Source organism: Opisthocomus hoazin, chromosome 2 (assembly GCF_030867145.1).
Source record: "Opisthocomus hoazin isolate bOpiHoa1 chromosome 2, bOpiHoa1.hap1, whole genome shotgun sequence".
Lineage (NCBI taxonomy): Eukaryota > Metazoa > Chordata > Aves > Opisthocomiformes > Opisthocomidae > Opisthocomus > Opisthocomus hoazin.
The window spans coordinates 90,500,367-90,514,984 of NC_134415.1; the positions used below are offsets into that span (position 1 = coordinate 90,500,367).

Sequence of the window (14,618 nt, forward strand, 5' to 3'; positions counted from 1 at the left end):
TCATTCACTCTGTCTTTGAAGATACTAAATTGTACTCCTAAGTCTGAATATTGGGAATTTTATGGATTTTAATACAAAGTTTCCTGAAGGTATAAAGATCACAGTGCCTGTTATTTACCTGTGTACCTGTTGTCCAGCACACAACTGTTAGAATCATGCTTTTGACCTAGGAGTTCAAACTGCTTCTTTCAAAATGGGTGCTCACCTCTTTATTTGGGCTGGCTCAGCTCAAATATATGACAGAATCATAGAATCGTAGAATCATTAAGGTTGGAAAAGATCTCTAAGATCATCAAGTCCAACTGTCAATGCATCACCACCATGCCTGCTAAACCATGTCATGAAGTGCCACATCTACACATTTTTTGAACACCTCCAGGGATGGTGACTCCACCACTTACCTGGGCAGCCTGTTCCAATGCCTGACCACTCTCTCAGTAAAGAAATTTTTCCTAATATCCAGTCAAACCTCACCTGGTGCAACTTCAGGCTATTTCCTCTCACCCTATTGCTAGTTACCTGGGAGAAGAGACCAACACCTGCCTCGCTACAACCTCCTTTCAGGTAGTTGTAGAGAGTGATAAGGTCTCCCCTCAGCCTCCTCTTCTCCTGACTAAACAGCCCCAGTTTCTTCAGCCACTCCTTATGAGACTTGTTGTCTAGAACACTCACCAGCCTCATTGCCCTTCTGGACATGCTCCAGCAACTCAATGTCCTTCTTGTAGTGAGGGGCCCAAAACCGAACACAGTACTCCAGGTGCAGCCTCACCAGTGCCGAGTACAGGGCCACGATCAGCTCCCTGCTCCTGCTGGCCACGCTGTTCCTGATACAAGCCAGGATGCCGTTGGCCTTCTTGGCCACCTGGGCACACTGCTGGCTCATGTCCAGCCAGCTGTCAGCCAACACCCTCAGGTCTTTTTCCGCTGGCCAACTTTCCAGCCACTCTTCCCCAAGCCTATAGCATTGCATGGGGTTGTTGTGACCCAAGTGCAGGACCCGGCATTTGGCCTTGTTGAACCTCATACAGTTGGCCTTGGCCCATCGATCCAGTCTGTCCAGATCCCTCTGCAGAGACCTCCTACCCTCGAGCAGATCAACATTCCTGCCCAGCTTGGTGTCATCTGCAAAATTCCCGAGGGAGGACTCGATCCCCTCATCCAGATCATTGATAAAGATGTTAAACAAGACCGGACCCAAAACAGAGTGCTAGAGGACACCACTCGTGACCGGCCACCAGCTGGATTTAACTCTGTTCACCACCACCACTCTCTGGGCTTGGCCATCCAGGCAGTTTTTTACCCAGCAAAGCGTACACAAGTTTCATAACAAATATAGTCATGCTTCACAAAATTATAACATAGGAATGTTATTATAATGGTCCTTTCCCAGAAGCAGAGCTATAATTAACGATCTGTCAGCATTTCTATTATAACTGCTGTTGTCAGAGGCTTTAAAATGTAATAACTGAAAACATATTTTGCTGAAACATGGTAGAGAAGTCCTTAACCTTTAGGTGGTCTGGGGGAAGGTTTCTTAAGGTAACAAAGCTTCTACAGTCACACTATCTGTCCATCTGTCTTCCTGTCACTCTGCTCCTAATGAATTTTGAACTCATTGGCCAACTTCAGCCAGATCTGACAAAGAAAAATATCTCCAAGGGAACAAATTTCTTTTGGTATTGTGACAGTTGGCAGCCAAGTGAGGGTAGATATACAACGTAATGCCCTCTGGGAGGGAAAGTTAACTTCTGTGTTTAGCGTGCCGGCTAACCGTTCAGCACATCTAAGTCAGAATCAGTCCCAACACATGCTGCATCTTGCCAATAACTGAGTATAACAAGGGCTGGGGATAGTTTGGGGAAGAGAGAAATGTGTGGAAGGATGTATTTGGTTTGAATAAAAACTGGCAGTCTTGCTGGGGTTGGAGTGTGAAGCCAACATTGAAAAGTGGAATGTGTAGGTACACTAATATCTAAGAGTGATCATTAGGAAATCAAGCTCCGATTGCTCATAGAACAAGCTGTCCTTAAAGAAACTCCCTTTCAGTAGGATTAGACTCATTTTATTTCCTAAAACCTAACTTGTTTCTTACTGGTCTGCCATGGCTTCTATCGCACTCTGTTTCCAAGAGGGAAGTTCTTGAGACAGTGCTGTTTGTTTAGTTGCAGAGGGCTTTTCAAAGGGATACCTCCATGCTTGTTCCTCATATGCTGTCTTCACATCAGTCCTGGTCCTTGTCAGCTCAGGGGAATGATATGGTCTTAAAAGCAGCCTTAGAAAAGCTAAGAGGCTGCAGGGTTAATTATTGCTGGATTACTGAAGGAGTTAATAGGCTCTTTTGATTTAGACAATAAGACTGGGGTTTGGATTTCTTGCCCTTTCAGATTGCTTTCAGAAAGTGCTGAAGCTAAATTGGATACATCAAAAAAAGCTGCATATTGTCAGCATTCAGCAAAAAGTTCCCATGAAAATATTGCATGAGTGGTATGTGGAATACTGGTGTCCCAGTTTCTATTGTCCTTGAAATGATAATACTATTAAGGGAGGAAGAAAAACAAGGAGTTCTGAGCATGTGCTGTTGCTGGACTGTTTCCACTGTGTGGCTTCTCATTTACAGCTGGTTGCTGTGGGAAAGATAATTCTTTACAAGTCCAGAAACACAAATTCCATTTATGAGGAACTGAAAAATCAACGTGTTATTTCTTACTACTTTCTAGCTTTTAGAGTTTTAGGGTTTTTTTCATGCAGTGAAATACTAGGTTATGCTTTAGATTTGTTTTTGTAGCATACACCATTATATTGTTTTAAAAAGTAAGGCGTTTAGTTTATTACATACAGTGTTAAGATTAGACTTGCTTATGAAAACAACAGAACAATATACTCTGGGCTATTGTCTAACTCTGTATTTAATTGTCATTCAAGGCTTATTGGGTGTTGGTTTCCAACGCTTTGGCAACAAAGAAAAGCTAAAATCCAGTCCATTACAACATCTTTTTGAGGTAAGTTCAGAGAAGACCAACTAGGGACTTTGGAGGACAGTCCATTTAACTTAGCTGTCAGTTTTGTACAGAATGGTATGTCTGCAGGGTCGTGATGTGACTCATGTTGGATTCAAATGACATTGCTTGAAGGACTGGTGCTAGCCTGGGCCATGGCAGCAGAGACAGGTTTCATTAGACTGAAAAATATGCCCCATAAGGGAGGTAATCATATGGATACTTATGTTGCATTCATTGCTGTTACCACTGCAGCCAGCTTGACTGATATCAACTATCCTAACTGGGCATAGGTGACCACTGACCTCATTGTGTTAACTGCAGTGGAAATGGAGTCTTGTACCTGATGCTGTAGTATGTTGATGGCCAAAGCTGTGAAAAGAAGTGGCATGTATGGTGTAAAAATCCTCTTGTTAATAGTATTTTTAGGATAAGTAATATTTAATTTCCATTGCTCAATACACAATTCACTGTGGTTGGGAAAAAGGATCTTTAAAGTGTTTAGTATCAAATATGGAGCCTTAGCATATATAGGTGAAGAGGAGTGACTGTCACTTTCCAGAATACTGTTCTGGCTCTGCAGAACGCTCTTCTTTCTTCCATGAGTGTGAAAGAGCCAGGAGCATTAGAAGGTGCAGTTTCTGCTGGCAGGCTTTCAGGAAATGCCTTTCAGCAGTAGGGAAGGCTGTTTCATTGTAGGAGGTTGCCCACCATGCCCACCAGCACGATGCAAGTGCTATAGATTGCGTTTCTGTGTGTCAGGGACAAAACTGACTCAGTGGAGTGTCCAGGACAGCACTAAAGATTGAGGTAGTTTAACAAGCCTTGTTTTTCCAGGACTAATATGGTTTTGGTGATTGGTTTGCTCCGTTCAAATATGCCTAATGTCATCTGAGTTAGTATGTATTTCTTCAGCTTTACCAGTTCCTATGATACGTCTTGTGTCATACAATGCAATGAGCAAAAAAGGTTTTCATCAATCATTTGATACTTGTAGGTGGTCTTGGGTTGACAGCCATGCTGGGCCTAACACGTATACTGTATGTGAGAGGACATGACTTATGTACTTACCTGCACAACCATAAGCACAGGGGGACAAAATTTTCTGAACGGCTAATGTTCAAGGCCTCATCCTTCAAAAGAAAGATCTCGCATGTTAATGAGGCTTTGTCAGGGTTCTTGTGTGGCACTGTCAATTGTTCTTTTACTACAAAGCTGCGCTGTACTTCACCCTCTGAGCTGGGTATGGGAACTATTTCTAATGCCAGTGTTCAGGCAGTGTGTCACAGGATAACTGTGACGCATAAATCTGTGCACTGGCAAAGGAACAAACTGTATTTGAATACTTGGGTGCTCTACAGCTGATAGATATTAGGCAGATTGTTTATGTGGCAGAGTAGCTCCTGCTGAGTTTGCCAGCTTCTTTGACATAGATAAATTTTGTTCGCTTGTTGCATCCCCGAAGTCAGCTCAAGAAAATTGGTAGAGTCTCAACATGGAGGTGTTGTACAGCTGTAGGACTGATTTAAAGAGATGACAAGAAGTGGTCACATTCTTGTGGTTGTGTATTGCTGCAAACTATTTACTTATAATCTCAGTCCGTTCTTAAGATTTAAATTTTGAACACTTGAATTTTGCACTGAAGCTCTAAAATACCATTTATTGCAGTAACATGTAGGCTTTATGACCTTAAAAAAATTACCTTGAAGTGTAGAGAACAGTATTCAGTCAAGCTGCAAAAGGTTCTAAAACAGCAGTTGTCCGAGACCAAGTTAGTTTCTCAGATATTCCCCATTTTTAACTGTTTGTTCAGCTGTATTCCTGGTTTATATCAAAAACTGAGACGTGTTTCAAAGTGGTTTTTTTCTGCTGTTGTGTGAAACTAATCTTTCCTATAGTTCATTTAAAAAGAAAATTTCCTTAGCACTATTTCTGTGTAAATAAAAGTGTAGACAAATGTACCTTTCCAAACCTCCTGGCACATCAAAGATCGGGGGGCTGGTGTTAGAACGTGTGAAGCTTCTGATGGGGGAGGGGGAACATTGTTCTTGAAAGGGTTAAATTTTCCCTCTACTTTAAATATCTTTTTTGTGGCAGAACTAAGCAAACATTAATCTTTGCAGCTTGTCAACAGTACTGCCTATTAAAATCTCTAAAAATCTTGAGACATAAAAGGAAGGGGTAAAGTTCAAGAGTTTTGCTGTGGAAGCTTTTTTTTCCTTTAATAGGTGAAATTTATTTGAGCAACATATCTTGGGAAACTCCTTGTCTGAATATTGCAGGAGTGAAGTTTTTATATTTTTTTTTTTAATCAAGATTGCAATGATTTGGGGATCAAAACTCTCTCAGAAAGACTTAAACAGCATTGAACTATTTGGTTCTAAACACATTGTGTAACTAGTTAATTTAATTATTTTTATGTAGTACTTTAACTTTTTAAAAACTTTTCCATGGGCTTTCAAAATGCTACATGTGGAAAGCAAGGAATCATTGTCTGGGAAAATATTTGGTTTTTAGACATAAAGGAATATGTTATCATAGAACAGAATCATAGAATATCTCAAGCTGTAAGGGACCTATAAGGATCATTGAATCCAGCTCCCTGCTCCTTGCAGGACTACCTAAAACCAAACCATATGACTGAGAGCGTTGTCCAGACACTCCTCGAACTCTGACAGGCTTGGTGCTGCAGCCACTTCTGTGGGGAGTCAGTTCCAGTAACCGACCACCCTCTCGGTGAAGAATGTTTTCCTGATGTCTAGTCTGAACTCCCCCTGACGCAGCTTCATTCCATTTCCTCGAGTCCTGTCGCTGGTCGTCAGAGAGAGGAGATCAGCACCCCCCTCCCTGCCTGCTGCCCTCTTCGAGGAAGTTGTAGACTGCGATGAGGTCACCCCTCAGCATTCTCTTCTCCAAGCTGGAGACACAAATATGTTGTGCGTAGATAAAGTTGGCTAATACAAGAGTTTGTAATGCTTTTAGCAAACTGACAGTGCATATGTGTGTGTGGTCAGGTGCTGACATTCATATGCTTGACTTCAGCCACAGAGACACAGCATGTATTAGTGTGGGTGCACAGTACTATAAGTAAGTGACTTGGTTCAGAACTGTTGTGGGTTTTTTGAGCTTGTAAAACATTGAGTCATATCAACTTTGTGATCCTCTGAAGAAAAGTCTTTAGTTTAAAAGTCTGTGATGGTTTCTCTTTCATGCATAAATTATTCTATATGCTGCTGCTGCAATTGTTTCAACATTATGAAGATGACAGTAGTGACAGCAGAAAAGAATTATGGCCTTGGTCTTGTTTCAGGATAAGCTGCACATTTTGCTATTGGAGTTTGGACTACTCATTCATCCTTTAAATAGGAAATGTGTTCCTTTAATACAGCTTTACAATTTTGACATTACAAATATCATCTTTAAATGTATTTGTATTGTTCTCCTAGAACTTTGCTCTGCTTATTTTTATTGGAGGAGAGGATTATACTTCTTCAACGTTTTCAGTGCCATTATTTTTTAGGTGTATGTGCAGATTAACAAAGCAGCAGAAGATGAAAACATGAAAAAGCTGGCTAAGGATTTCTTTAGAAAACTGGAGGAACATGATGAGCAGACATTGTCACTTTGGAAACAATTTAGAGACTTCAGTATCGATGAATACATCCGGATTTATAAGGTACAAATCATCCACTGCTTTTTCTGTGTCGTTGATAAAATGGTCTCTTTGTCTGTTGCTCCATCAATCTAATTGACAGCGCACAGCACCTTGTCATCCAAGAGACTGCCAAGCAGCGAACTGACTTAGGAACAGAAGTTGCTGTAATGTTGTCAATTCGTTGCCTTTCCAATAAACTTTACACTGTTGTGCAGAAGATGTTTCTAAATATGCCAGGTTATGCCCCATTCTGTTTGGAAAAAGCACAGTAGTTGATTTAACATCCAAGCAGACTGTCACTTTAGTTTCTGACAGCCTAGATACATTTTGTTTAAGGGAGTCCATGTAATTGACCCTTTGACTAGTTTTCCCTTCTCAGAAGCCCTGAAGCTAGGAGTATGGTGCTAGGCAACAAAGCACGTCGGTGTTAGATAAGTACTGTTCAGTTTTGCTTAATCTTTGAAGTCAGCAACAACCCACTAAATTGAACAGTTTCCATGTAATAAATTCTATTAGGAGATAACTCTGTTTTCACACTTCTGATCTTGCATTATAATGCAGAGCTGTGTATGTTGCATATTAAATTGAGTGTAAGCAATTATAGCAGCAGGAGTTTACAATAGTAATTAGTACAAAAGTTACCTGCAGGTTGAGTTGAGCTAATACACAGCCATCTGTTGCATACTGTAATCTCAAGAATGGAGCCAGTGTCCACTGTTTTGTGAGAGATGTTTGTGCCACTGACCAAAAATGAATCGTATCAATTTGGGAAACAGGAGTGAGATATGCTTTCTGTCACTGAATTCAGTCTCTTGGTACTAATACTTTGTAATCTTACTGAAGAGTCTGTCTGAAAACCAGCTAGTGTTTTTCTTTCCCATATTCTTGCAATGAAATTCTGGAATGGGTGCCCAGTTTTGATGGGCTTAGACATTTTTTTCTAACTCCCAGCTCCAAAGAATTTGTGACTCATTGTATACCACTTCCTTGTTCTAGTATTATTCTTCACATAAAATTGCACTTTTCCATCTCCTTCCTCTTGATGTAGTTGTAGAAATCGCGTCTTCTTTCATCCTTGATTGCAAAGTTGAAAGAGAAATGGCCTGCCCTTTCCTGAATAATCCACATAACCTGGCTGTGCTGTAATTTCTTCCCTGAAACATATCACTGGATTCATGCTGGGTACCCTAAGTTAAGATCTCGTGAGACACAGCCTGGATAATTCTAGTGGAAAGCTGATCTGTTAGGGTAAGCGGGTGTTGGGCTGTGTATGCAACTGCGTCATGATGGTCACTCATCATTAATCACATGATGACTGATACAGCTCGATCTTTCTCTCCCAATTCCTTTTCAAACTAAAAAGTATCGAGCTGATGGACTGACAGCTTTGTTGCCCTCAGTTAAAAAACATGTATTATTACATTTTACCCGGTTTTGCCAGTTAAGGTCATCCTGTCTCTCCTAGGTGTACCCTCAGCCTTCCTGGTAATGGTGATTTCTGTGTGCTCAGCAATGTTTGTGAGCAGCCTCTGCTTTTTTTTTAATATTATTTCTTTTAGCATCCTTTTTAAATAGGATTGTTTTCAAGTCCAGATAACTTCTCTGCAGTCCACTGGTTTGGCGTCCAGCACAGCAAGTTAGAGACCTACCTCAGAATTTTTGCACAATTGCTCTCTCCAGTTTACTCCTAATTTCTCATGAACATTATATCCAACATTGTATTGAACTCGGGGAGATTAATTCTAATGCAGAAATCAATTAAATCAAAATCAAAAGATCCTTTCCTTTTAACAATGAAGTGACATTTCCTGGAATAAACTTGATCTTTGCACTCTACCTGACCTGTGACACAGACCTATCATCTGACTTAATTTGAAGAAGTGATCAGCCTCAATCTAACAATGTTTCCCTTCTTTGATATTCTTGGAACTTTTCAGCGTCTAGGAGTGCACTTTGATGAATATTCTGGAGAATCATTTTACCAAGAGAAGTCCCGGGAAGTTCTAAAGATGTTGGAGGAAAAAGGACTCCTTCAGAAAACAATGTATGAACTCATTATTCAATCTATTGGTGTAGTTGACTTAAGAGCTCAATTGCATTTCAAATGAAATATGATGAGTGAGGTGTGTGCATCATCTAAAGGGAAGAGTTTTCCTTAGATGGTTTTGGTAGCTGTTCTAGTAGAAGGCCAACAGCATTTGTGCAGTCACAGCTAAAAATTAAGTTTGCCTTTTCTTGTGGCTAGCACAGAAGCCTGGCTGTGACAAATTGGGTACAATGGCAGCGTTCAACTCAGAGTGGCCTTTTAGGCTGTTAATTAGTTTGGTAGCTGCATGTGCCATTTAACAAGCAGAATCAGATGAGATCCTTGCCTTGATGTGCTGCCTGGCTGAACTGGGACAGATGCTGTAGTCATGGAATGCACCAGAATATGGGCAGTTGGCTCCCTGGCATCAGCAGTGGTGACAACAAACTTAGAGGAATAGTCTTCAAAAAGGCTTAAAGGATACAGTAATTCAAAGAAAAGAATGAGATTGTCTACAGGTGGGGGGGTTCTATGGCAAGAGGCCTTCATTTCAATTCTGACCTCTATCTTACCTGAACTTTACCTGTGTTTTGGATCTGGCTTGCAGTTACTTCAGTGTTTTCTTTCAACTTACAGAAAAGGGACAGGAATTGTGGATCTTTCAGAAAAGAAAGACCTCTCATCATTTTCCACTGTCATGCGTAGTGATGGGACATCACTTTATATAACAAGGCAAGTAAGCCCATCTGTGTTTCTTGATGTTTATTTTGCCAGTAAACTTTTGTGCATGATTACATTTCTAACTAGTAGTAGAGATTTTGAAGCTTTTTTTTGCTGGGATGGAATACCTTGACAAATGAGTACACTGGAACTAGCAATGTAACTATGATGGGATGAAAATGGCTCAGGAAAAACAACTGCTTTTAAATACTTTTCCTCCCCTTAAGCAGTCTCTTTCCATAAATCATAAAACTATCTGCAGCTACTGACTCTGAAAACAAAGCTGGGATCTCTTCATCTAATAAACCTTTGCCAATAATGAAGGTTTTAGAAAGACCGTTGCTTAAAATGTTTATTGGCAGTGTGATGCAGACAAAAATGCCTTGTTCAGTCATGTCTTCCTTGACTCAGTGGACCACCAGCACTGTACCATCAGTTTTATCACTGTTTTCCTGCCATCTCACCAGTATGCCGAAATTCCTCTCGAGTATTTTAATATGGAAGCCTTAACAGTTTCTTTGTGCCAATAATGTAAATAAATCAGATGTCTACCCCTCAGGGCAAACTGTGTACAGCTTTTCAGGACGAGGGTATTGGAGAGATGCCGCAGTCAATCCTGCACGTTAGGGAGCTGCTGATCCTGTAGCCAGATGGAGGCAAGGCTGCTACAGCTCCATGTCCGCAGGTCCAACCAGTAGTAAGGCTGAACGGCTGTTCGCAGTAGGCACACAAACACACAGATACACATACACAGAGCCAACCAACCAGAGCAACACAGACAAAACCACTCAGCACTCAGACAGCATGAATGGCTTCATTTTGTTCCCCTCTGGCTGATTAGGGTGAAGGTCTAATAGTATGAATCAATATACGTGTATGTATGTGTATATATTATCTATGTAAGTAATATCCATATGTATTATATGTATAGAGTACATATACACAATGTGGATCTTCCCAGCAGCTGAGTTTCAACACTCAGGCTGCCCGTTAGCTGGCCCCTGAATCCCCAGGTCTCCCCAGTTGCTGACACCTGGGCATGTGAGCCCACAAGGCCCACAGCCCCGCTCCAGTTGCTGGTACAGACACAGCAGATCCTTCCACTAACTGGGCTTAGACACGCAGTCCATCCAGCAGCGGGCCCTGGATCCTCACTGCCCTGTTGCCTCCTACATAGAGACACACATGTACACAGGCGGGTCTCTCGGTTAACCCCCAGGCCCCGTGGTCTCTCCAGCAGTTGGCCTGGACGCCCTGATACCAGCAGTACAGACTCCTCTGGGTGCCTCATCTTTGAAGACACACATGTACCTGGCTCCCAGGGCACTTCACCTATTTGCTGGCTCGTTCAGCTTGATATTTGCTGTCAGTCACATGTGGACATGGGTGCCCACACTCCAGTTGTTGGCAGCGCAGATGCCTTGCCCCTGTAACCCATGGTGCGACTCCAGTTGCTATCACTTAATTTCACTTACCCCTAGTCCCTTCAGTTGCGGGCGCCACAGACACATGGCCTGTATGAGCTACAGTCCCCAACTCCAGTTACTGATACTTAGACCTCCAAACACACGTGCACACAGAAGAGAGAGCCCCTCACCCAGGAAAAGTTTAAAATGGAGTTTAATGAGAAGACAGGACAGACTGTGCTGATTAAGGTGCAGGGCACAACCTCGCAAACATACTAACCAGCAATCGGTTTACAAGCCTCCTGTCCCTTTTGTCATCTTCTTCTCTTTTCCCATCTTTGGTTTCTCCCCTAAGCATCTCTTGTGGAAATGCAAAATGCTTTCCCCTTACATCCCATGTGTCCCATGTCACTTAGGCAGTAACCTCCCTCAGTCAGAAGGTGGCCTGGAGAGCTGCTCCTGGTGACCCCTGAGGTGGGTTTCAGACTTGGACATGGGGCTGATGGCTCTCTTGTGACAGGCCTGGGAGAGGCTCAAGCAAGTTGTTTCTCTGTACTACTTCGTGTGTGTGTGAAGATGAGCTTTTTCTCATATAATCTAACACTGAGCACTGGGTTAGTTTTCCAGGAGAGGGTTGTTTCTCTCAAGCCTCCTAGTTGATTGATTGTCCCAGCAGGCAGGCAAAGACCAGACTTACTATGTGCATAAGAACTGTTTCCTCAGTAATTTTCATAGCTAGTCATTTAAAAAAACATTTCAAGCACGTCATGAACAAAGTATATATGTATACATGTCCTCTTTTTAATGTAAGGCATACATGGACCCCTCTAATCTGGCAGTCCTCTTCCCTCCGTACGAGTAGATTATTTTCCCAAGAGGCAAGTAATGAGGTATGTTTGAGTGAAAGTCCAAATAGTTTCTCATTATCTCTTTCAGAGATATTGCTGCTGCTATAGACCGAATGAATAAGCATAGCTGGGATACTATGATTTATGTGGTAAGTAATTCAAGATTCACCAAGCACTTTTGAGCCTGACTCTTGCCAATAATCCAGGGGGCCTCTTGCTCCCAGTATGACTTTGGCGCATGGTATTTTTGGCAGTAAAATAGGTGCCCTTACTGCCCAGCATCAGTGACTCGATGTGGCAGTTTATTGGTTCTGTTTCAGTTCATGACCCACAGAATGGTTAAAAAATCAGCTCTGGAGTTATTCTGTGTTTTAAAAATTCATTGCAATTCATTTTATAGGAACTTTTACTCAATTGACAGTGTATTTTCTATGTAAATGTTGTAATTAATATTTAAACAAGTCAGAAAAAGCTGTTAGTGTTATAAGGGGTTGTAAAATGTTAATTTAGATATTTAGAAATTAATGTTCTAAAATTAATCTGTCTGCTCTAAAGTCCTGATATCTTATCTGAGATGTAAATTTTTATGGCTTTGAACAGTGCCTTGGTTTCATTATGTAGAAATTGCACATCAAGTACTGCTTAATCAATGTGGACTAAGCAGTTGTAGACAAGGAATCTTTTTATATTTCTTGGATTGATTATTTTGCTGTTTAACAATTCCAACAGTATCAGTAATGAATAGCAAGATTATCTCCCCACTGGTGTGAAACTTTTTTTGCTTTAGTATCATCAAGGACATACCACATGGGGCTTCTAAATTTTCTGTTTCCCAGATTTAGAAAAAAGCATTTTGAAAAACGTCTTCTATTATGTGAAGTCAGTTAATGACTTATGGAAAAAATCTGTAGGTTTCTGGCATGTTATTTGTGATGTGTTTAGTAATGCCCATAATCTTGTCTGGTACAGCTCTTTAAAAAGCCAATATAATGTTACAAATACCATGATTCAGGGGAGGGGTCAATGAACATAAAATTAAGCACCCAGATAGTCTAAAGCGCAACTTTTAGTGAAGGCACATTCCTCCTTTTATTTTCAGTCCTCAGGAAGTTTCCAGTAGCTTGCTATTCCCACATGTGGTCATAGAACAGGGTTTTTTTGGTTGTGGGTTTTTTGGGGGGATTGTTTGGTTTTGGTGGGAGTTTTTTTGCTTCTGCTGACCGCACCACAGTAGATTTCACTGGCGGAGTGAAGAGCAGCGTGGCTCTTAAAGTGCAATGCATTAGGAGTTAAGGAAGCTCCCTGCCTAGTTCATGTGGGTAGGTAATTATTTGTACTTTTTATATCATGAGGTAGTAGAGACCAAGGCAGAGAAACAATTAGAAAGAAAGAAAATAGTTGGGTGGGTAATTTGCACAAATTAGGATGGGGGCTGAATGTTAAGCTAATGGAGTGAGCAAGTACAAAAGCAGTAGTCTTGAAGTTGGCTGGCTGCTCGTAGCTGAACTCCAGTAACTGTTCAGTTCCTTGCCTGAGCCTCTTTGATCTGCTCCTAGTCCAAACAGATATGCAGCGAAGCCAGACTGTGGTGTGATTGATGTGACCATTATAATCAACATCTCATTCAAGTTGGAAATGACAGATTAGCCTGTCTCATCCTGTTCTCTCAACCTTGCTGAGGTTGCATAGTTTTTGGATAACATGGTTAGCATTTCTGTCATTTCTGACTTTCTGAGGGCTGAGAAAGTGGGTCATAAAAAGGGAGGGCGGTAACATAAACTGTTAAGAGAGCTTGTGGGACAGACAGCCTGATGAGGGAATGACCAGCCTTGCTGAGTTTTGCTGCTCTTTTGTGGCAGTTCTTTGTAGTGGGTTGGGACTTCACTCAATGTTGCCAGAGGCAGGAGGACTTCATGGGTTTAAGCAAGAACACTAATGATTTTAGTCTTTAATTATTAAATACAAATGTATTTCAGAGTCCTGATCTTGTTACAAGAAAATTATTAGAGGCTCTGAAGTCTTATTTCATAAGATTATCTTATTTTCATCAGATCAACGTGTTTAAAATAACGTTGAATTTGTTTATTAGTTGTAATGCTGTAAGTCAGTGCATTCACCAATTTGTATTTTTTTAAAAAATCCTACTTGTTTCATAAAAATGCAGTGATACGAGCTAAATATTCAAAACATTTAAAAATGTGTGACGTATTATTAAAGAGGTGCTAAGATTCTGATGAATCTTGCATTCAAAACAGGAGATGAAAACACTTTTATATATAACGAATTAAATATAATCCGCGCTGTCAGACTGCAAACTTCTCCCTTAAAGCTAACCACTTGGACTACATTTGGACATGTATAATTCTGGGGCCTATATGGAAAAAATTGCTGTTCTTCATAATACGAATTTGTGTTATTTTTGCCATGCTGTGAAGCTATGAAAAAAAAGTAGTTTTATGAAATGGTAGTGTCTGCAGGTTCAGCTTTTTTAACCTGCTTACACATCCATGTTTTGAGTATTGCTTTTAGGCAGAAATGAAGTTGTGTGTTACTCCTAGTATTTATTGCCATCCTTCTTAACAAATTTCGTTTTCATGCAATTTTAATTACATGGATTGATCAAGCATAATGAAAACTCATTGTTACGCTTCTTGCCATATCACGCAGCATCCCAAAAACACAGGAGCTGATACTTAGTGTACGGGTGGCCAGCTGAAACCTGGGATTCAGCTCGTAGTGCCTGATAAGTACACTTATCTTGGCCTCTCTTTTCATGTTCTTATTTCCATGGGAATTTAAAGAATTATTGAAAAAATCTATTTGATTGTTATGAGATTATTTTCTGTTAATGGTTTTAAATACTCATCTGTATGCTATTTCTGTATGTGTTGGTCAAGACGAGTAATAACAAACTTAAGGCAGCTTTTAGTTTAGTTCAGTTTTAGCTGAAAATTCTGCTCTGTGAAC

The 14,618-nt window shown here is 40.8% G+C and overlaps 1 protein-coding gene across 2 annotated transcripts in view; it reads left to right on the forward strand.

Annotated features, from left to right (window-relative positions):
- The window catches only part of RARS2 (arginyl-tRNA synthetase 2, mitochondrial), a 43,600-nt gene that overhangs the window by 14,511 nt on the left and 14,471 nt on the right, over positions 1–14,618 (forward strand). For both annotated transcript variants that reach the window (XM_075414398.1, XM_075414397.1), the window contains exons 8-12: positions 2,923–2,999; positions 6,517–6,672; positions 8,589–8,695; positions 9,314–9,409; positions 11,740–11,800. In XM_075414398.1, the coding sequence (XP_075270513.1) occupies positions 2,923–2,999; positions 6,517–6,672; positions 8,589–8,695; positions 9,314–9,409; positions 11,740–11,800 (497 nt within the window). The remainder of the gene's footprint in view (positions 1–2,922; positions 3,000–6,516; positions 6,673–8,588; positions 8,696–9,313; positions 9,410–11,739; positions 11,801–14,618) is intronic.